The sequence below is a fragment of the Daphnia pulex genome, chromosome 7, assembly GCF_021134715.1.
Source record: "Daphnia pulex isolate KAP4 chromosome 7, ASM2113471v1".
In the NCBI taxonomy this organism is placed as follows: Eukaryota; Metazoa; Arthropoda; class Branchiopoda; order Diplostraca; family Daphniidae; genus Daphnia; species Daphnia pulex.
Window position 1 is genome coordinate 3,821,091 of NC_060023.1, and position 23,704 is coordinate 3,844,794.

Sequence of the window (23,704 nt, forward strand, 5' to 3'; positions counted from 1 at the left end):
AGGGGAGCTGTAAACGACAAGCGCGCCCCCCTCTGGGAGAAGTTTAAGGTGCGATTTTGCCTGTGTTTAAAAATTGGGATATCGAACCAATTTAAATAATTCATAACTAGGACACTAAGACCAGAAGGAGGGAATTTTTTTACAGTGGTCTTTATCTCTGACATAACTTTCAGTTTTCAGAATATAGTGATGACGCCATATCTGGCAACTCCGCACCCATTCCCCCCAAATCTAGATGTGCCCAACAGAGAAGCTCGCGCTAGAGCTGGTGATATTTATCGAATATCGCTTTTTGATATATCTCCGGGAAAAATCGGGTAGTATCGATCTATCGATTTTTCAGATAAGCAGCGTTGCCAATTTTTTTTAATCAGTTTGTAAATAAAAAATAAGTCAGAAAAAAATATGGAGATTGTAAATGAGAAACTTGTATTTTCTATGTCATTTTGTTTTTTTTCAACATCCAATGTTTAATGGAAATAGGAAACAATTCAGATAAACGATAAAAAGCAAAAAGTAATAAAAAAAAGTTAAGCGTTTTTGTTCAAAAAGATGAGCATATCAGCATTTTCTGGTTTCAAAGCATTGCGTTGTTTTGAAATAATAAGTCCAGCTTTGGAAAAAATTTGTTCCGATGGAACGGATATAGCAGGAATACAGAAATATCTCTTTACAATTTGAACCACAGGGAGCATTACACCACCTTTCTGTCTGTTTTTCCACCATTGAAGCGGATCAACGCCATCCAAAAGAGGCCAATCGTTGTATTCTTTGATGATAAGGATGTTATTGACTGTGCTGTTTTCGCCACCTCTTCTCTGTTCGTTGGTTTTCCTCACAGTTTCTTTGTGGAGATTTTTGAAAATAGAGGCAGGACTGAGTGAAATTTGGCTGGGCACATTTTTGGGGAGATTTTCTCGAGTGATTCTCAAAGACTTAACCCTTCTCAGCTCTCTATCAAGGGAATTCTCCACTGCAGAACCGCTTCTTTTGAAATACGCCTTTTTGAATCTATGAAAATGGAAAATAAATTTAGAAATTTAAGAATTGAGAACGCAAATTAAAATTGAAATTTCCATACCTAGGATCGAGATATGTTATTGTGAGTGCTTTCGATGGCACGTCTTCAACCTTCTCAAAACGAAGCTTTAACTTTTCCTCCAAGTCGTTTTTCAATAGTTCCAGACAAACAAAGTAAAAGTTGTCATCCTCTGAAATGGCGGATAAATAAACTTCCATGCTGCAAAGAAGAAGGTGAACCATAGGAATCACTTTTGACAAGTATGGATAACATTGGGAACTCAAATCTTTTGTCGCATCCTCAAACGGCTCTAGTATAGCGACAGCTCCCTATTTAAGAAGAAAAAATCGATTGTTTAAAAAGTTCTTGTTTTTTAAAGATTAAATTTACTGCAATACGATTAGCAACTCTTCGTCGTCTAAAAGGAGATCGGTTCTCTTCATCAGGGATAAAACGGCTGCGATGGAATCTGATAGGATGATGATACTCCGAAGCATTATTACAGTGCTGTTCCACCTAGTCGCAACTTCTTGTTTCAATGCTGTCATGTTTAAATTTGCCATTTTCGCCATTTTTTTCAATTGTGCATTCGCTTTGCTTGATTTTTTGAAAAAAGTTACGAGCGAACGACATCGTAACAATATCTCGTTCAGTTTGGAATTGTTTTTGAGTGAATCAGTTACAACCAAGTTCAAGGTGTGGGCAAAGCATGGAACATGCTTCCATCCTCCTAAGTTGACAGCTGCTTTCATGTTTGCTGCATTATCTGTAACGATTGCCTCGATTTTACCTCCTAGTTTCCAATCTTTCTCAACTCCTTTAAGGAAATCGCAAAGGTTTTCACTGGTATGGGACTGTGGCATAAAAGACGTTGTCAGGACAGGAGTCAGCATTTTGAGGTGGTTGTTGATGAAATGTATCGTGACTCTGACATAAGAATCTCCAGTGATGGAGGTCCATCCGTCAGTGGTCAAAGCGACGTGATGAACTGAATCAATTTCTGACTGCAGATTTCTTTTAGCCGTTTGTTGACCGACATGGTAATTCGATGCGAGGATCCAACACTTTGACGAGATTGATAAAATGGCTGTTGTCTACCATAGAGAGTGGGTGCATTCCACGAACTATAAAAAGAAGGACAGCTCTGTTTATTGATGCCATTTTTTCAGAACGTGCTGGATAACAGGCTAGATCTGAAATGTAAAAATAAAGTTAGGTATGGCCACTACTTCATTATTCAAATAATTTACCTGTCGATGAGCTAGAACTAACATTTGAAGTTGAACCAGCTGAAGATTTTTCTGATTCAGCTCCATCTGCAGATTTTTCTAAACAAATTACATTTTGGGATCGTTAAAATTTAGTGACAATTGAACTTTAAAATATTATGGCCTACCTATTGCTTCGAATGAGTCACAGTCCATGTCATCCAGCAACCTTCTGCAACCTGGCGTTTAGATTGTTTTATCTTCTTTTTTCCCAGTTTAGGCTGTATTTCAAGATAGATCTCGTTGTCTGCTGAGAGGGCGCGAGCCTCGCGCCCTCTCAGGCTCAGTCCCTGTTTGCTTCTCTTGTAGTGGTGGTCACGTCTTCCGTGCAAAAAAGGACACGAGAGACGAGACACTATTGACAATCAGCAACTGGAAAAAGATGAAAAATTACGCATCATTTGATGGAATCTTTTTTTTTATTAAAAAAAAGGTTCCGGCAAAGATGTTAATAATAAGTAAATAGACACATCTTCTCCATAAAAACATTAGTCTAGAAATAGGGAAAATAATGAAAAAAAGTTCATGAATAAGAATAAATAAATGTTTTTGTGAGATCTGCAGACCTCTTTGAAGTTGAAGTAGAAGACTTTGTCGCACACTTCGAGAATGAATCTTAATTGATTCGCGAAATTTTTTTAATGGTCAGCAGATCAAATCCACGCTCTTGCATCGGCACTAAATTTTTCCTGTGTAGAAAACCCCATCAAACAATGAAACTTTTCCCGTGATCCGTTCATGAGTTAGAATTTTTTAATTTCATTTTTAATTCGCATGCCTTATTTTGTGCGCGCGGTAAGGCATAGTGTGGGTGAAAGATCCGGTGTGTTAAGTTGCTCATATTTCTAGAGATAAACGATAACTAGCAGCATCTTTACCTCCCTGTTGATAATAAATAAAAGGTTTGGGAAATCGAGAAAATCGTCATGCAAAATTCAACTTAATAAAGTACCTGATGCCAAGTTCCAAATTGGCCATTGGGGATGAGCAAATTAACGTTGTTGCTGCCTACGAAGTCTTGAGCCATAAAAACTATTGTTCTCATCAACAAACCTGGTTGATAGTGAGCAGTTTGCTCAGCTTTTTTGTAAAGTCCGTTTTAATAAAATCATAAAAACTGACTTTTTTTGTTTCTTTTCCACATAAATCTTCTGAAAATCCTTGACGATGGAGCATTCAGCAAATTCCATGTTGCTGAATCGAATTAAATCTTTGTTGACAAAGTCGTTATTGCTGATTTGTTTGATGACTTCTCCGTATATATTGTAACGAGGGCTGCCACCGCCTGTGTCAACCACTGCCCTTACGCTTTTTGTGTTTCCCCCAGTTTCGATTTTCTTTTCCTTGGTAATCAGCTGTTTCGTGTCGACCATAGTTAGGGGGACGTCTTCATCTCCCTCCCTTTTCTTACTGTTCCTACCGCCTTCTCCGGCCCCGGCTTCGCCTCATCCGACCAAATTTTGGAGAATTTCCTTCGGATGTGGCCCTCCTCCTAATTACAGTTAAAGCATATCAGTTTTCTATCATGTATCTGTTGATTCAATTCATGTAACTTTTTATATTTTCGTTTAAAATTTTCGACAGCATCAACTGCACCACTAGCCCTGTCATTCTAATTACGATAAACATAAAAAATAGTTACAGTTATTACAAATCAACATTGCACAAAGAAAAATGTACACATACCTCAATGCTATTTGGACGTAATTTATCCATTTCAATTGTGTTTAAACTAAAATAGAAGACTGGAATAACATTTACTCTGCTTCACCGTAATCGCAATGCGAGGCTCCACCCACAGCAGGGTTACACACTTGTGAGGACAGATATAACATATTTGCGGGTATCAAAATTCCTATAAGCCACACTGCCTAAACTTCTCGCCCACAATCCATCATGGCGCAATCTATTCATCTCTCTCTCTCTCTTGGCCAGATTGATTGAGCGCTGACAAATGACGTCTCTCAGCTTCACGCACCAAATTCAAATTCAACCTTGAATCCTGTCCAGAATCATTAATATTTTTAAAGAAAAAATGAGGGTTTACGCTTTCTGCGAATCTAAATAACAATCGTGACTGCGTTTTCTCTTGTTGAACCAGCCATGAAAACCAAGTCATTTACTTATTTACTACAAGACTATTGATGTAGCGCGGCAGGCAAAACTTCTTCGATAGCCCTGTCCCACAATCACAATGTGTGACTGTAGTAGACTCTCCGTAGACATAAAAACTTGTTTAATATCCATTGGGATGCTTCACTGTCTCAAGACGAAAGGAAGTTCCCACATATTTTGTCAGGAAACCAAACAAGAATGACTGATTGTTTTTCGGGTCAAATTTCCTTGCCTATCTACAAAAAACAACAAATAAACAAACAAAGATTTAGTGATGTTAAATAGAACAACGTTCCATCCAATCCGCTGCATCCTTCTCACTTTTCCCCGAAAAAGTCGGAGGTATTTTGAATATGATGATCCCCGCCATCCCGACTGTCTGTGTGACCTCTTCTTCTTTTCAGCCAATGGATTTTTTATTGTATAGTGGTGTATTTCATCTCTTCTTGCTAAACATTTTTCGGTGTCACATTTAGCGGAGCATCGGATTTTTAAAATTTTCCGCGCATGTCACCATCAATAATGGGGCTGATTTTCCGACCTTTAGGAAAAGCAAATTTGGCAATTATTGCCAGGTCTTTCTTCTCAGCATCTTCCAGATTCTGTAACATTTCCAATAATTCCGCGATGATATTATATCTTTTCATCTGCGTAATGCGATTCGCTAAAGCGTTTCTTTTAATACACCGCGAGTCAAAGCATATGGAGGATTTAAAAATGCAAGAAAATAATCATAATCTTCCACATTTACATTCTTTTTAGACGCCAGAAGTAGGGGGACGTCTTCCTCTACCATCTTTTTTTACGGTTTCTACCGCCTTCTCCAGCCACAACTTCGCCTCATCCGACCTCATTTTGGGGCATTTCCTTCGGATGTGGCCCTCCTCCTTACAGTAAAGCATATCAGTTTTCTATCTACTGATCTCGCTGGTCCCTGTGTCCCACTTTTCTGTGGTTCACCGTTCATGTTCGCCCCCGGGTTGCTACTCCCCTTTCTTGTCCTTAGCGCTAACAGCTCGCCTTGCATCTGTTGCATTACTTTCATCAGTTGTTGCAATATTGGGAGTGTTCCCTCTCCTCATGCTTTTCCTTTCCACTCCTGCTTGCTGCTAATGCCTGCAGCTGCTTCTCCTTCTCTTCAGCGATCATATTCACCACCCGGCTCCCCTGTGCCATCACTTCCGCTGCCTTGGTGTGTAGCCTCACTGCGGTCAGAAATTCATCGCACGTCTTTGGTTGCATCACTCACACCTTCTCCATTAGGGTTTCAGTCCGTCAAATAAGTATTCTAGCTTTTTTGCCTCTGCCATTTGCGGATTCACTAACCATCATAGGTTCATAACTTCGTAAAAGTACTCTACCCTCGGCTCGTTGTTACTCTGTCGACTCTTCCGCAGCTTCGACGCCTGGTGTCTGGGATACCCCTGTTTTAGTAATTCATTCAGAAACACTGTCTGACGGAGCCACAGTGGCCGCCGCTGCCCCCGCCCGCACTGCTACCGTATCCGTCCAACCTACTGGTGGTGTTATGCATTGAAACTACTTTCGCACCGGATTGTCCATAAACATCCCAAAATTCGCGCTTTTCTCCTATTCAATTATAGTCTGCCGTTGTCTAACAACGTTCCATCCAATCCGCCGCATCCTCCTCACTTTCCCCAGAAAAAGTCCAAGGAGTTTTGAATATGATGAAACCGGCCATTCTAACTGTCTGTGTTACCTGCGCCCCGGTCCCGTTCCCACCCCACTTGGATCCCTTGCCTCATCGCTGTCTGCAGTTTAGTACCCTTGAATGCTTTTTCTGATACCAGACCGACTTTCTTGGAGAATTTCATAAGAAAATGCCTAGACCGTGCGGAGTGTTGTGGATCATGGGTTTTTTACTGCTTCCAAGATCAGTGTTGTGTATTTCTTCGTAAATATGAAGATGCAAAGAAAGGAAAAACCACTATGTAACAACAAATTTCAAATAAAACCTTTTATGGTCGTCTCCCATCATTGAGATCATCAAATACTAGACTTTAACAAAATGCTGCATCTTCTCTCTCGTTGTAAGTGGCTCATGAGATAATTAGTTGTCAATATCGCGAGTCCCTAATTAGTAATTGCTGATTACTTATGTAATATTAATTTTTTTAGGCTTTCTGTACACCAACTGCTGTCGGAAAAAAATGAGGACATGTCCCACAACAACTCAACATGATAGTTTAAGGGACACTGTGACTGTCTTGGGAAGCGTCAATTGAAAACCAAAATATCTATGATATAATAATACTGGCTCACACGTGTAAAAGCCATTCAAATATCCCTTGCTGTGTTCAACAGGTATCTTGGACTGGTATGGGTTCGAGTCATCCCAACATGGCAACAGTTTGGAGCAGCTTTGTATTAGTTATGCAAATGAATAGTTGCAGTACTATTTCACTAGCTAATGAAGGTAAATGTCAATTCAAGAATCTATTCTTTTTGCACCCCAACAACCTTTTCTTTAATTGAGGCAAGTCTGAATTAAATTGATTTGGATGAAAATGTTGTGGACAAACACAATCTAATCTGTTTTCCCGATGGTTCAGTTTTTTTTTGAGATTTAAACGAGGTAGACTATGTAGCTGAAGTTTAGTTGACAGTGAACATTTTATTTGAATATTTAATTTAATTTTAATTGCAGGAGTGTTATTTTAATGGTGGTTGCGATTAAAGTCAAGTGTGCATTAGAATCCAGTCTAGTTTGAACGAAAGAACTAAAGGGGGTCAAAAGCATGCCACCAACTCCTAGCACGCCTCGTTTGTCAAGACCAAAGCCCCACCCGTCGAGTTTGCTATTAGTCAATATGTCGGCCTCGTATATTATTCTACCGACACCGTGTTGGATAGAAATCTTGAACAGATAAAAATACATTTGCCACAATTTGTTTCTTAAGACTGTTATCTATTGCTTGCTTTCCAGGTTCCAGGAGAATGGTGTCCTGCTACCCATAGTGTCGTACACAAACTGCTGTAGGGAAGCAGGGGGGACAAGTCCCACGTAGCAACTCAAGTAAAATTATGTCAGTGAACTCTAGTCAAATTTCACACCACAATGTATTGCCATTTCATACATGAATATGATAGCACGGTTGACGAAGACAAACTGGTGTTTGGATTTTTAAGATCAATTAGTTATTCCTCTTCTGCCATGTTATTTTGGTGCTCAGCGTTTTTTTAAAGCAGATCAATTATTTCATTCCTTTTTGTATTAGACTGCAGGTTGAACCAATCATCAGAAATGCGTTTTCATCATGATCTACACCTTGTGTTATCCGGTAACAAACCATTCTTTCTCCTCTGCTTTTTAGAAAATTGTACAAAGCACAACAACAGGAGATAATCCTGGTTGCTTTCTTTACGTGGGCGTAAATGTACCGTAGTCGCCACCATGTGTTTTTAAGGCTCCAAAAGATTGTTCGATCACTATTCGGGTTGTTGATAAAATCGTGTTGTAGTTTCTTTTGGGAAAAGTTCTTGCAAGACTTCATTTTATCGCAGGCATGACATGACGGGAGCAAGGAAAAGCAGAATCTGATAGTACATGATATTGGTCACCTGGGAAAAGGAAAGTCATATTTTCGTCAAGAAGGAGACCCAAATCGGAGCAGCGGAACACTCTGGAATCGTTAGCACTACCAGGGAAACCAGCATAAGAATAAGAAAAGGAACGATTCGGGAGACAAACTGCTAGTAATATTAGGCCCTAATATTACTAGCAGTTTTTTTACCAAAAGAGCGTCCAGGATTTCCCTCCATTTCTGATAAACGCGCACAAATTGACCCACTTAGATAGATTATTGGGATTGGGAAAATAGACTTGAAGAGAAAAGGTTCCCGTTTTGGGGTCAATCAGCGGATAAAATAATGTCAGTTGATCGTCGTAAGGACAAAGAGAGTCGTCCGATAGGGAAATAAAGACTTTCGCCTCCTTGTCAAAGATTTCAAATTTTCTATGTCTAATTGGACAATTTTTGTTAACAATGAGTTTCGAGGCAAAACAAGGGATCTTTATTTATATCACTAGATAAAAGTAAGCAACAAGTTGGCACCCAAGAAAAAAATTTATGTTTCAAAGTTAGAATTAATTGCCTTCTTCTAGGTTCCAGGATGACCAGATGTTTCAGTGGCTGACTTAGTCAAAAAATCAAAAATCGATTCTTCTGGACGGAAAGCAGTATAGTGAGCAACTGGATTCGGGCTACCGCTTCCTATTATTGCATGAACGTTTCCAAGTGAAAGAAATCCAGACCCTGACAGAGCCAGAGGAATGGCTTTTCGTTCCAGGCAAATGAAATCCGGCTAACAAGGCTACTCGGTCAAATATTGGAGAAGGGAGTCTTTCTCAACGCTGGCTAGGAGGTTTCTGTTTCAGCCAGAATCCTTATGGCCAAAGGATCTTCCTTGAATAGCCATCTCGGAAGAGATGCGTAACTGCCGAACCTATTCAGCCCACTTCTTTACTGGCGTTTCTGACTGGTCAGACATTCCATTGTTTCAGTCCAACATTCACGAATTCCTTCAAATGAAAGGTTTCGCACGTGAGTTAGTAGAATGGTGTCAAAGAGAAAATTTTGGAGAGGAAATCTACCGCCTGAAGAGAGGAAAGGGTATTCATCCAATCTCTCATCTTTTCCAACGCAGATCGGTTATAGGACCAGACAGTCTATAACGCCTTGGCGGCCGGATGTCCGGCGCAGTGGCCCGGCAATGCAAAATTTCCATACAGCTCTATTCATCACCCGCTCACGGAACGATTAATTACTGTGCCACACGAGAACACACATCATGCTGCTACAAACCTCTTGTTCGTGAATATTAATCAAAAATTTTGGTTTATGATAGGGAACGACACAGTAAAGAAGATACGACGAAGCTGTCTAGTGTGTATTCGAGAAAGAGCGCCGTTCCCACAAGTCAACTCATGAGAAACTTACCAACCTATCGCTTAGACTCGTACTCGCCGCCGTTCTCTCACGTCGCGGTGGAGTTCTTCTGGCCGTTGGAAACTAGCACAGGAAGGAACAGAATTTTCAAGCGATAAGGAATCGTATTCTCTTGTCTGGTGACGAAAATAATTACCCTGACCTCATAGTCTTCGTCAGTCCGATGAGAAGTTACACAAAGAATAGCCAATCCGTTATTAGGCATAGTCCATAAATCGCATGTAAGGCTAATTTTACTTGAAACCGACTAATATTTTTTTTGCTGTCAAATATTTCGCTTTGAAGTGAGTATAACTAAAAAAACTCAGGCAATTAGTCAATGAGCTGAAAATAAAATTGGAATATTAGTGGATTGACTTATGTACAGCTAACAAACATTTTGCGCAAAAGAAGAGGTGATATAATGGGATTTGAGGAGGAATTGAAATCTTCGCTGTCATACTTTATGGAACCCCCAAGAGACTTAAGTGAACGTGAGAATAGCTGATGTTAATTCCCTTTATGAATTCATTAATTTTTGTCTTTCAGACATGCGTGAAAACCTAATTGAACTGGAAGAGATTCTTATACTGTATCCACGTCAGAAATTGGATCAAAAAGGCGTTTTAACCCGCGCGAGATAGACCTAGCTCAAGATTTTTTAAATTACTTAGATTAATAGTGCGAGGTATATTTGTTTGCAAAAAGATAAAACACTAGTCTTCATCTTTCTGATTTTCATTTTATAAAAATGTTTGGGATCTGTATTTAAATGCATCGTTTTTAAATTGGATCACCCTAAAATATGTCGCATGGCCTGTCCCTACCCGAGGCGTGGGCTTAGGATATGGGGGTGACAAAGGGGAGGAAATTCTTTGTTCTAGAATCCTCCCCTTTGTCATGACAAAAAGGCCATGGGAAAAGTGCCATCACACCATCTAGCGGTCAATTTTGGAACTATACATAAAAATCTTTCAAATGCCGTAATCGGATAAACATCAACAACATAGAAAAGTCTTGTTTTGACGTATCTTGTCATCTTCTTTAAGTTAAGTTTCACTGTTAGTGAGTGATTTCTGTTTGTGCTTCAGCTTTTAATACATCATTACAACAAAGAAAAACCTTTACGTATAAAGTTTTATTGCAGTATTACTTAAAGTAAAATGGTTTTGGAAATAAGTCAGAAGCGATTGCTGAAGTGTTTAAGTATGTTAGCATGTTTATAGGTATTTTGCAAGGAGAATTCGCATAATATTAATTATAATTTATGTGCCCAGATAGAGAATATGTTACTTAGGATATGAATAACATTCCTACTTTTCCAAATAGGTTTTTTTTCGCTCCTTCAGGACGTAAAAAAGTGTCATCCTTTCAATTAGAAAAAAAACAAAATTCTCGTATAAATATAGGTTGAAACCCAAAAATCAAATAAACCATACCAAAAATGAGTGGCGGCATGTTCTCTGCTGTCACAATTCAGAACATCTTTCCCGCAGTCAAGGCATTTCACTTTGGATATGTTCTTGGGATCAGTTGGTAGGAGTAAGTCCTGGTGAGCCACAATGAAAAGGTCTCCAGTACATCACATGGCACTCTGTATAGAAAGAGGAAATAACAATTATTTATTTCAAATTAAAATTTGTAATTTTATTATTATAACATAATTGTTAATGGAATTAGGGGAGCCAAAATGGGCTAAGGAACAATAAAAGTAGCACTTGTTACATTGCTAAACTATTAGCGATAACAATAAAAGATAAAACCTTACCTTACCTTCAAGGTAGCCATATTCACTGAATTGTCTATCATGTCATTGTCCGAGAAAATGCCATTTTTCGCCTTAGCGTAAGATAATTGTACGCCATTGAGCTCCGGGAATTCCTTTTACAATAAAACAAAAGTAAAAAATAAGAAATCGAGATCAGGTTAATATTAATGGTCATACTTACACAAAGTTTCAACCAGTTCTGCTGACGAGGCATCATTATGCACTTGGATCACCTTTTGTCCAACAACATTTCCAATAAGACGTGATCACTCGCAAAAGGGCGGTACACTTTCACTGAGGGCATGTGGTAGACAGAAAAATGTCCTTTTTTACCTTTCCGTCTTCTTATAACATGGTCTTCCTCTAAAAATACCAACAAAATAATGAACACAAATCATATCTAACAAAAGATAAGAAGGATAAAAAATACTGTTTTTGTCGATAAACTGGTTTTCGGGTAAGGTTTGAACCCAGCAGTGGCCTTTGTAAGAACTTTCTTTTCTTTTTTTCCCAATTTGTAGAAACATTTTTGTACTATGCATACAAATCTGGAGATGTTTCTCTTTCCTTCTTACTTGAGATCATTTGAGATTTATTCCTGTATATGTTGGGTTTCCTGGATATTTTTGAGCTGTTAGACCTCTTCCCTTTTTCTTACTTTTTTTCTTATCACTGGAAGACGATTATATAATTGATGAGCTCATTGATGAGCTCATTGATGAGCTCGAAGGTGAAATGGTGGATGAGCTCACGTCTTTATTTGAGCTTTCGATGACAAACTAGACGCTGAGCTGCTTGAAGAACGTGATCTTCGTTTTTTTTACTTTGCGGTCAGGATGTTCACTTGAACTATCAGGTTTTTCTTTAACTTCAGTTGAACCAGCAGGATCTTCTTTAACTGCGCTTGAACCTTGGTTTTAAAGTTTTACTTCCAATTCAACTTTTTCTTTCTTAATAGTTTCAATGTTCAACGTTGGAGTCTTGTTTATCTCATAGACAATCTGCAAATCATCTCCGGTATCCTCTTGGGCATTTTCCTATGATTACTTCTTCTTTACCCGCATCGAATCTGCTGAGCAAATGACAATAATTAAGAAGAATAAGTTTAATAAGAAATAAAATTGTTTTATTAAACAATTTTATTTACGCTGTTTGTTACGGATGTATCGAATGATGCAAGTAAAAACACCCTGACGTCCAGTTTCAGAAGCGAATGGAGAAATTGCAGAATTTTCTACAAGCAGCCTCGCATCGTGTAGGGGAAGATTTCCCCTACGCTGATTAAATGCAGTCACCATCACCTTTTACTCTTCAAATCGTTGCCCAGGAATGCATTCGCCATTCATTGCTCCAATGCCGATCAAGTGATTGAGGAAGAGTTTAGCACACTCACGTTTGCCCCACTCTTGATCGGCATTCGATTGGAATTTTGCCTCAAATGGATCAGCTATAAAACGAAACGAAATGTACATTACATACATAACATACATTACAGGATGTAATAACATACTTTGAGCTTTTATTGTCGCCTCGTAACCTCCATTATTTTTTTATGATCGGATCACCGCGGTAGTTGTTACATATTTGGTAAAAAAATTAAACAGATCCATTAGGACATAAAGGTGACATTTAATGCCACCTCCACTCATTGCTACTGGAGGTACCCCGACTGACTGCGGAAACAATGAGGGGCTAGTGGCAGCATTCCCTGAAAAAAAAAGTTCTTAGCATATAAAGTAATAATACTAAACAAAATGAGAAAGAAAATATAAAAGTACAAGAATAGTCAATACTATTTCATGCATCGAAAAAAAAGCGGGCTACACAAATCTCTTTTTCTTCTTCATCTTCCCGACTACTCCACTTTTTTTCCCAACAGAGCATTACATAAAAATCACATTCCATCCCCCTACAAATTTTTGATGACAGAAATATGTTTAACTAAAAAAGTAACACATGTGACGCACTCGAAGATGCCAAATGTTTGGCAAACCATTTCTTCTTCTTCTTCTTCTAGTAAAAATAGACGAGACAAGAAGAATGTATGTGTGGGTGGAAAATGTGTTAGCAACGACGCATCACTTGGGCGCAGTATGTGCAGTTGTTACCATTGCCTGGAAAAAAACACACTGTTTCTAAATGCGCGACACACATTCTTCCATCCGAGTCACAGTAGGGGTATTTATACAGATAACATAGACGTGGCCACTTTCTGTTTGGCTGTGCAATATTTTAAAAACATGGCAGATTTGGGACTACGACTCACATCAAAATAAAAGGCGTGAAATAATGGCTCCTTACTCCGCCCTTTTCCAATCATCAAAACACGCTGCTTGTTACATCCCCCCCTAAAAAAAAACTTCCTTTCCCTACCTTTCAGTTGAAATGAAACGGGGCCACTTAGTGTAAAGTATAGCTTGACCGGTAATTGGTACTGCGTCCGTAGGTGCCCATAAAACGGCAGCTTGTTTTACTTCTTTCGGGCCGTTTTCCTAAAAAAACACATTTATTTTTACTGGTTGGTGGTACTGTGGCCGTAGGTGCCCAAACTGGTTTGGGTAGTAAATCAGCACTTGGTAAAGCGGCAACTAAAAAAAAATCATAAAATTAAAAAAGATATATAAAACCAAATATAAAACAGAAGCTTGTTTTTGATCAATCATAAAAAAACGCACAAAAAGGTCCTAGACGGACGGACGGAACAGAACATACAGACAAGAAGGGAAATATTTGAAAAAAAATGGCTGACTGCTGCCCTCTCCGAAAAAACCCCCAACATCTATTGCTCTTGTAGATAGTAAAAAAAGAAATATTCCCGACATGACATGACTGTTGGCAAAATGGAAAGTCACGACCATCAAATTCCTCCTCTTTTTGGAAAAAATCACGGGGAATTAGATTTATACCCAACTTTCTTATGGACAATGTCAATGCTTTTTGGTTTGAGGTTGCACCAAACTGGGAAATGTTCCATCCAAGATGGCAACCTCGAACCACTCTAAAGAGATAATTTTGAAAATCTTCGAGGGACTGGCTTATTTTCAATTTTTCATTTGCCCTATTTCCCCTTTGATGTTGGTAAATTTTTCTAACCATCCCATTATGTTGGAGGTTGGGGGTGTGAGATCGTTGCAAAGTTTTCCAGGAATTGGATTTCAGTCTCTAGTCTATTATCGTTAAACGTATTTTTTGGGTAATGGGTATGAATGGTTTTCAGTTTTTTTTGTCACAAAAGCAAAAAATAAGCATTTCGTAGTATGGTTTGAGAAATTGATTTCTTTTCTTCCATTTAGAAAATAAATCAATTTTCGTCGCGAGAAGTTGTTGCAAGAGCGTGAGGAACACCTCCCCAAATGCTTTTTACTTGCGTCGTTTTCAATGTGATTTTATTTTTCAGGAATGGATCTTCTTTTTTTCATTGGATTTCAGAAGGGACAAAATTCTATTAAGGTTGTTTTTCGGTCATGGGAACGATTTTTGTTTGTTTTTTTTTGGTCACAGAAGCACAAATTGGCATTTCGTAGAATAGTTGGAGTTCTCCATTTAGAATAGAAGCATGATTCAATTTTTGTCACAAGAAGTTGTTGTAAGTGTGGGAGGAACACCACAAAATGCCTTTTAAACGCGTCGTTTTTAATTTGATTTAACGAGGGGAGAGAATAATGGTATAGCGACGATTGCGCCCTTTAACAAATGCCCTCCTCGCGTTTGCTACAGTTGCCTACCTAAACTATTGCCCCCTTAACTAATGCCCCTCAATAATAACTAACAATTGCCCCCTTTTATAATTTTACAAGTTCCAGGAGGGACTTTAAAGAAATTCCAACAAATTCCCAACCTATTATCTCTATGATAGAATATGAGTATATGAATATGATAGAGAATATGAATATGAGCGGGTTCATTTGTGTTACAACCGCCACCCTTTATATACTTAGCCGAAGCTCTAAAAAAGATGGGTGAAATTCACACATTTCCGTCTCGTTATTCATATGTTAGTTAGCTTATTTCCGTCTTTATTTTTCATCAACATTCCTCTTGGTCTTAACTATAAAGTGCATTTTTTCAAATGTTGTTTCCGCTTCACAATTATCGTAAATTAAAAAATTAAAAAATTTCCGTTTGATATTTTGTTGGCCATTTTCTTCTTCTGTAGCTCGATTCCCTCCTCAGTGGGGTATGTTTTTATGTCATTGAATACATGAAGTGATACTCAAGTTATTATATCTATTTAGACCTTTTGAAATGAATTGTACCGGTTTGGAAAACTGTTTTTACAACTTCTCCGTGGACAGTGAAAATAAGTATAGCAGATTGAAGCCTTGTCACAAGCTTCCCAGTATGAAAAGTGACTCAGGTGCAATTGTGTTGCATTTGCTCAATTGTGGAGCATGAGTGTTTAAAAGACAGTATTATTACAATTGACAGTTTGCATTAGTTACTTGACATGTGAACAATAAAAATGTATTTTGAATTTTTGTTGTTGCGATTATTATTATTTACTAGATATTAGCTTTGACTTCGGTTTTCACGTCGTTGGCTCTATAGACCTCGCTGTGTGCAAGACTTTAAATTGCTATATAGTAGATACGCCTCGGGACACGACGTCGGCACCTACAACGTCGGACGCTCTAGCTACACTGCGCTGTGTGTTAGACTTAAAATTGCTAGATAGTAGCTACGCCTCGGGCCACGACGTTGTACCACGTCGGACGCTTTTTCTAGACCGCGTTGTGTGCAAGTCCTTTGAAATTGTTCGCCCAAGTCCCCCACCACGTCTGTCCCTAACACGTCGGACGCTGAGCTTTTTCTACGCTATAAGTCCATAGATATGCTAGTACACACCACCGGTAATCATTTTTCAACGTCGGCCTCTTCCACGTCAGCTCTTCCAATTCGAACGCCAGGCAAACTGCAAAGCGTCCGACGTGGTAGGGCAGACGTGGAAGGGGACATACTCAACAGCAAATTTTATTATAAATGTTTTTTTAGACCAGGGATGGGTTTGGAACATCATTTATATGGAAAAGGTGGACTTTGAGGCATCCTTATTATATCTTTTCTTTTTTATTTGCGTATACGACTGTGCGTGCTATCTGCTATGCACACTGTTGAACATTTTTACCGCTAGATGGAGATTGTAGAAAAGTTAGTCTGTTACTGCTTGTTTACTGCCAGTTGCAGGTGCAGTTGCAGGTTGCAGTTGCAGTTGCAGTTGCAGGCCTAATACTAGAATAGGCGACAAATTAAAAGGCACCTATAGCGACGCATTATGGCACTTTTTAAGATTCACGATGCAAAAAAAATAGTATTTGTCGTCATTTTTTAAATGTAAAAATAGTTTTTCTAAGTTCCACAGCAGTTGGATCTCATAAATCGGGCTAGCAAAACCATACCAAAAAATGATTAATGTCGTCTGCCAGTATACTACACTACTGTCAAACACAGCATTTACAAGACATTGGCTGCCGATTATGCCATTGGGGAGGCAGAAAAGAGGAAAGCGATTACCATTTATTCAGAAATTAAGGGCTGTGAAAAGAGCTACTGTTAATCAAAGGTGTTTTTAGAACTAACTTAATTATTTAAATTTGGAAATCGAATTGAAAGGCAGAATATAAAAATCTTTTATGTGTTGAACCAGGATTTGAGGGAAACTAAATTTTATCAGAAGAGTAGATTTCTTGAAATTCAGTTTTGATGCTATCTGGAATAATTCTGTCAATGACTTTTTTATCAGCATGACATTTCATAAGTTACCTGAAATAACTTTATGGAGATGAAGGTTTTGAAAAATTAGTAAGCTTACATCCCGTTTCAACACGGAATTGGTGAGCTAGCTCAAACACTCTTCCTCAAAATGCGCTCTCAGGTTAGTTGGGGGAAACTAGTGCTGCCGCGGTGGCCAATTGGTCGTTCCAGATTTGTTGATTTCGGCATCCATTTTGTTTTTTCTTAAATAGGCCCGTATATTTTTACTGTATTTTCTTATTTATTATCAATATTTGAGCTTTTTAGTGATGTTTTTCGTACTCAGCTTTTAAATTTAAAAATTTTTAATTTTTGAAATCTTTTTCCAGTCATTTTGTCTTAATTTTTTTACCAGTTATCTTTCTCTCGCTTGCCTATAGGAACTGTCAAAATGGTAAATTCGTGATTTTAAGGTATATTTATCACATTAAGTAACTCAGTTTATTACAGGTGATATTTCCTTCAGTAACCTGCTTTTTTCCCATCAAAACACCCCCATTTTCTTTGTAAAATATCAATTATGGGGTATGGCTTGGTAAGCTCGCTAAGTTGTTTCCTGCATTTTACATTCTGTCTATAGAAAGTTTGCAGCCATTCAATTTTATTAACTATTATTCTATTATTATTGATCCAGGGACCCTTTTTCTGAAGAAATTACCAGTATTATTGGTTATCTGTGGAATTTTCTTCATCGTAAACTATGAAGGCTGGAATAAGAACATGTTAGTTTTTTTTTTTATTGGACTTGCTTCCATTGTATTTCAATTAATTTAAATATGTTCTTTGATAGGTTCCTGCGTTAAACAACCTCATACAGATTCAGATTCAGTTATATATTCTTAGTTTAGTTAAAATTTTCCTTCGCTCTGAAGCATAGGGTAAAATGGAGTTTTGTTAATTTAAACTTAAATTTAAATTGTTTTAATTGGATCTCAATTAATTATTATGTTTGTTTCATATTTTTCTTTGAAAACAGTCTAAATTTTGCAAATTCAATTTATTTGTAAAAACAATAAATTTTTTTAATTTGAATACTGTTTAGTACTTAAACGCAGACGCATTTTTGTTTTCTTGTTTGCATTTTCCAGTCTTAAATAGGTCCGTATATTTTTACTGTATTTTCTTATTTGTTATCAATATTTGAGCATTTTAAAGGTTTTAATCCATTCTTTGCTTTTAATTTGACCCTACACACATCTTTTTCCAGTTATTTAGTGTTAATTTTGTTGCCAGTGTTCTTTCTCTCTCTGGTCTAGGAAGTGTCCAAATGGTAAATTAGCGATTTTAATGTATATTTATCATACAAAGTAACTTATTTTTTTACAAGTGAGATTTCCTTCAGAAATGTGATTTTTTCCCATCAAAATACTCCCATTTTCTTTGTAAAATATCAATGATGGGGCATGGCTAGGGTTAGTTCGTACAGTCGTTTCTTGCATTTTACATTCTGTATTTAGGAAGTTAACTGCCCTTTAATTGTATTAAACTATATTCTTTTATTATTGATCTAGGGACCTTTCATCTGAAGAAATTGCCAATATTTGTGATCTGCGGGTTTATCTTAATCAGAAGTTATCAATGCTGGAATGAAAACAGGTAACAAATTATATCATAACCCTGAGGAAGTGAGTGCAGAAAATAGAAAGAACTTAGAAAATGTTGCAGTCCAAACAGAATGTTTGGAATTTGGGAGTTTTTTTATACTGTTTACTACCTGGTATTTAAGTTGCTACATTAATACTTTTTTTCTTACAGGGCAAATCAAGGAAGGAGAAATAATCCTACGATGAAGACCACACCAAGGCTTTGTTGGATTTACAACTAATCAAGGAATACAAAGGAACTTACAGCTCTTAAGCAAAAGTTTATTCACAGTATTGTAAGTATGAGAGGTCACAGATGTTTAAAATACTATCTTATTAATATATTTTAATTTTTTACAATCATAAACAGCCCGTAAATGGAATGGACAATTGACGCTGTCAGCAGCATAGGCTACCAATACACACCAAAGAATGGTCCACTATAATAATACTTTTTCCAGTGATTTCATGTATTCTTTCATTTATTTCCAAAAATCACATTGCAATTGGTAGGCACAATAAAAATGAACATAAGAATATGAAGAAAAAGAATTATAACAAATCTAATTATTATCATATTTTTTTAAAAATTCATACATACACCTTATCACGGTTACTAAAATAATTAGTAATTTAGGTGAACTGCAAATTTATTCTAATCCAAATGGATTTTACCCTCCAATCCATGCAGGGGGTAGAGTAAAAAAGCCACAAAGTAGCCATTGCCAAGAAGAGACTTTTAGATTACCAGGCAATGGTTCCTAGACTTACTGCTTATGAGGAAAATTCTTTGAAAAAATCTTCTGGCTTCTTGTTCAGTCTGGATCCAAGAAGCCACAACGAGTTTCCGTTAATAGAGAAGCACCTTTTTCCATAAACTCCCAGCAATTGAACAATTTCCTTCCAGGTAGCTACCTATTTTAATACTTCTTTTGGATATTTTGAATTTCTTACGTTTTTGGTAGTGGTAAGGAAAACAATGGAGTGTTTAGACAACTACCACCTTCCCAATCAGGCAATTCTATTAAAAAGCTGCCAGTTTATTATACATTTATAGTTCTTTGACATCAATATTTCTCTTCCACATGAATCAAGAATAATTCAGATTTTCTTCTAGAATGTGTACAGCTGTGGATAAAAAGTAGGGCAGCTTTAACTCATCTGCAATAAATTACATCTTACCACTTCCTTCTGGGGAAAAAATTCGTCGTCTTCTAAGTTGCATGCCATGCAAATTAAAACTAAATGGTTGTGCATTACACCCATCAAGAAAAATTTTGTGGAGAAATTATCCATACGCACTTAGTCTAGTATGGGATGAGATTTTCATTAAATATTAGTATTTTATCGCATTAAATTATGTTGAGTGATTTCGGGATTATGAAGAAGTTAATGAGTTTTGAAATCACTTAAAAACGAGACACATGAACGAGATCGTTAATCACGCATTGATTTCTATATTTCGCCCTATTCGTTACAATTTTATTCAACCTATTGCCTGTTATTTCTACAAGGGGCTATGAACACATGACCGAACTAGAGCTGTTAGCAGCCCTGTTCGTCCTGAAATTATTCACGAGATTATCGACTCGTGTTTCAGTGAGGTTAATGTTGGACAACAGTACGACGGTTCACTACGTGAAAAAATCCGGAGGCTCAAAGTCGGAAAACTCAGCTGGATAAGTTTTGAGATCGTAGTGTGGTGGGAACCACTTGCGATGTCTATTAATGCTGTCTATCTTCACGGGGCCAAAAATACAGTCTCAGATGAACTGTCCAGTGCTTCCCCAGATTCGAGCGACTAGAAATTCGATCCAGTGGTGTTTGATCTTCTAAGAGCTAGGTGGAGTCTAAAGGTGGATCGTTTTGCTTCATTATGGAACAGGCAGCTGGAGCAGTTCGTCAGCTAGGGCCAACAACCAGGCGCAATAGCAATGAACGCGTTCAGCATCGGTTCGGCGAACCAAGACGCCTACGCATTTTCTCCATTTCATCTAGTTCAGAGGTTCCTGACATGACAATGAAGGAGCTGGATCATCTGACGCTAATCACGCCGTACTGACCAGCCCAGCCGTGGTTCATGTCCATCCTGAAGATGACGTACGAGCCGGCTCTGGTTATGCCGATGAAGGACCTGCTGCTTGGCATGTCTTGCCCATAGCTTTTTCATGATAGACGGCAGGTAGAGATGGGTGATAAAGTGGTTGACAAAGCCAAACTAGACAGCTAGTTCATCCCAGCAAGGGAAAGCACGTCTGGCATCTGTGGTACATTCCATAAAACAGATGAGTGGAAAAAATGAGTGACAGATGAGTGGGAAAATTAGGTGGCAGATGAGTGGCTTTGAACAGTAGTGGCCTATTGATGTGAGGACGTGTGTAGGGGATACCGGGGCGAAACAGAACATTTTTTTTATGTCTGCCGTATTTTTTATGATTTTGGACAAAATAGATACATTTTAATAATTTTTTGGTCTGTATTATTAAGCTACATCTTGGCTACCCACTGATTTTTTTCATATTAATATTTAAAAATAAACGAGATACGAAAGAAAGTGTTGGGAATTTATTGCATCCCAACAGTGATCGACATTATTGCTATTGTTAATTCTGTGTAATTTGTAGGGACCTCAACAGAGGGCCCCAATTTTACCCTCTCTTCCCATTCAATCTATTGTTCCCTACCCTACTCAACCCTAAACCAACTATTGAAATACCAAAATGCTGTATTATACGGCAGTGTGAAATATAAGGACGAACTAGCAACAACAAAGGTGTCATCTCTTATCTCAATCTTGGAAGTTGAACGGTCGACACCGCCAACAAGAGTTCCATTTCCAACATGGTCCTTCGAACCGGAGTTTTCTCCAACCAGTGTTAAGTTAGTTTCGCTCTATCACACTCAAATCTTTCTCTCGTTATCTCCTTTTGCTTAATCATTGCCGCCATTTATCAAAGAAAATTGTGTTTAATTATGGCAGGTCAGTCATTTATTAGAATCTTTTTCTCTCTCTCTGAGTTTAACTTGTTCTCAGGGGTCTAGTAAGCAAATAGATCCCTCTAAACAGTAAATTATTTTTCTTCTCTCTCTTGAATTAAAGCTAAAATATTTCCTCAAAGTTTCTTAAAATTAAAATAGGATTCCTAAATCATTTTTGAAGGGGGATTTCTTTTTTTGTCACGTAAATTATCATCGCCTAAGTTGATTATTCTCTCTTCCCTTTCAACAAATTTTTTTTTTTTGGGGGGATATTGCTTTCCAATATCTAAGATTGGGCAAACTTGGGAACTTCCCTACCTCTTTAACGTGTTCACCTCGTGTGAGCCTTAGGTTAAATTCCCTCTCTATCTCTTGATACGCCTCCCGGCATTGTAAAAACGAATCTCAGCTGATTGGGTTCACTGCCCGTTCTTTAAAAATGGGATAACGCGGGAATCTCTTTCCTTTCAAGAATTTTTTTTTGGGGGGGCTTGCTTCCCTACCTCTTAGATTGGGAAAACGCGGGAACTTCTCTAACCCTTCAATGAGTTCGCCTCGTGTGAGCCCCAGGGTGAAAAGACTTAAATAAATTATCGCTCTCTTTGCTATGGCCTTAGACCATTTCCCGAAAACAAATCTCTCTCATTTTTTGAATTAATTTGCATTGTTTGTTATTCAATCATTTGGGTAAATCTCTCTCTGTCTCAGAAGGCACAACGATCTCTCTAAATACGACAGAAAAATATTCTCTTTTTTGGGGGGCTAGGCCGGTTTCCCCTTTAAACTGGAAAAAACGCGGGAAAATTCTCTACCCTTTCAACGCGTTCGCCTCGTGTGCGCCTTAGGGTGATTAAAACTTGAATTTTTTTTCTCTCTCTCTATTTACAAAGGCCTTCCGCCATTTCGAAACAAATCTCGCGCTCTTACGCTCTTGCATTTTTTGTTTGCTTAAAGGGAAATCTTTCTCTTTTTCTGAGAAGGCACAAAGCGCCCTCTGAGCACAAAATTGGGAATTAGAAACCGCCGTCTTGCGGCAAAAACTCTTTAAATTCTCTTTCCTAAAAATTGTTATTATGCCGTTTGTGGGATTGTAAGGAGCTAGAAAATTACCCTAGCTCCAAAATCATTCAGTTTTTGCAGATATCTTCACATAAAGGAATTCAAAGAAAGTGGAAAAGACAGCAGAATTTAATTCGGCACCACGAATCTCCGAAGACCGAGCAGAACAACAAACAAAAAGGCTAATCAACTTAATCAAAACATTAATTTAAACTAATTATCTTCTTTTCGTACTCTCAGCAGCTCCTTAGGAGCCACCTCCAACTCACAATGGCTCCAAATTACGCAAGAACTTTAATTAAAAAGCATATCACCCGTATCATTAACCTCGTCGAAACGTACAAATCAACAGAAATGACGTTGGAAGCGTTTATCGAAGTCGAAAAATTAGAAAAAAAGCTAGATGGATTCTACAAAACTTATGAGATATTCTCAAAAAGGGTCCAGGCTGAAATGTACAAAGAAGGCGAAGACCAAGAAGAGATCAATGCAGACATCGACACCATGTACCAAACAATGGACGATGTTATTGTCGCCAAAATTCACATCTTAAAGAAAAAACGAAGAGAATGGTTAGACAAACTCGAAAAGGAAGCAGATGACGAAGAATGGGAGAAGGACAGAGAAAGAATGCTCCAAATTCTCCAACATCAGGCAGCAACCCAGGCAGCAAACCAGGCAGCAACCCAAGCACAACTCAATCGGGACATAATCAGTCAGGTGATCGCAGCCATCTCAACAGCCTTTTCAGTGCCCGTCGCTCCAGGAGATGTCAACTTATCACCAACAGCTTCTCAGGAGCCAGCTTCTCAAACAAATCCAGTAATAGAGTCAATTCTCAAAACCCTCTCAACATCTCAATTTGCAGCAGTATTAGTGCCAAACCCAACTCCACTAGAAGTGTCGTCGCTTACGACAACAAGCTGTAGTTTTCAAAACACCCCTTCATACCAGTCAAAAGAAAATATCCAGACGGAAGAAAAAGAGACTGGAACGGCCAGTCTCCCTCACCCACCGAAAAAAGGAGACTCACTCTCGGATTCTCCGGATGGGCCAGACGGATATCCCGACAAAAAAAGGTTTGAAAGGAACGAAATAAAAGAAAATAATTCCTTTGTTTCAAAGTTAGAAAACTCAGCAAATCTGGAAGGAGCAGAAAAAATCCCATCATCGAACGCGAAAAGTTGCTACAGCGACCAAAACGTCAAATC

General features: G+C 38.1%; 1 protein-coding gene and 3 long non-coding RNA genes across 9 annotated transcripts; 2 read left to right on the forward strand and 2 right to left on the reverse strand.

The window, feature by feature from the left end:
• Window positions 1-492: 492 nt before the first annotated feature.
• On the reverse strand, window positions 493-1,350 carry LOC124197711. The gene is made up of 2 exons (XM_046593242.1): window positions 1,082-1,350; window positions 493-1,011 (listed from the first exon to the last, which is right to left on the reverse strand). Exons 1-2 carry the CDS (start codon window positions 1,261-1,263, stop codon window positions 531-533), a joined length of 663 nt encoding a protein of 220 aa, XP_046449198.1. The 5' UTR covers window positions 1,264-1,350; the 3' UTR covers window positions 493-530.
• A 709-nt stretch (window positions 1,351-2,059) lies between these two features.
• Window positions 2,060-3,927, reverse strand: LOC124197399. 2 transcript variants are annotated; one of them, XR_006876123.1, is made up of 6 exons: window positions 3,843-3,903; window positions 3,242-3,781; window positions 2,856-3,171; window positions 2,418-2,782; window positions 2,272-2,349; window positions 2,060-2,214 (listed from the first exon to the last, which is right to left on the reverse strand). It is a non-coding gene; the product is annotated as an uncharacterized LOC124197399 (long non-coding RNA). The 2 variants fall into 2 exon arrangements; XR_006876122.1 differs by having other exon boundaries at window positions 3,242-3,927.
• Window positions 3,928-5,243: 1,316 nt separating this feature from the next.
• Window positions 5,244-10,622, forward strand: LOC124197852. Its single transcript, XR_006876362.1, has 6 exons — window positions 5,244-6,455; window positions 6,544-6,841; window positions 7,352-7,441; window positions 7,644-7,706; window positions 8,531-8,969; window positions 9,073-10,622. It is a non-coding gene; the product is annotated as an uncharacterized LOC124197852 (long non-coding RNA).
• Window positions 10,623-16,308: 5,686 nt separating this feature from the next.
• On the forward strand, window positions 16,309-19,004 carry LOC124196724. Of its 5 annotated transcripts, XR_006875801.1 has the most exons (6): window positions 16,309-17,266; window positions 17,323-17,407; window positions 17,507-17,594; window positions 18,384-18,468; window positions 18,628-18,751; window positions 18,826-19,004. It is a non-coding gene; the product is annotated as an uncharacterized LOC124196724 (long non-coding RNA). The 5 variants fall into 5 exon arrangements; XR_006875803.1 differs by lacking the exon at window positions 17,507-17,594 and having other exon boundaries at window positions 16,932-17,266; XR_006875805.1 differs by lacking the exons at window positions 16,309-17,266; window positions 17,323-17,407; window positions 17,507-17,594 and adding exons at window positions 17,935-17,970; window positions 18,080-18,142.
• The last annotated feature ends 4,700 nt before the right edge of the window (window positions 19,005-23,704 follow it).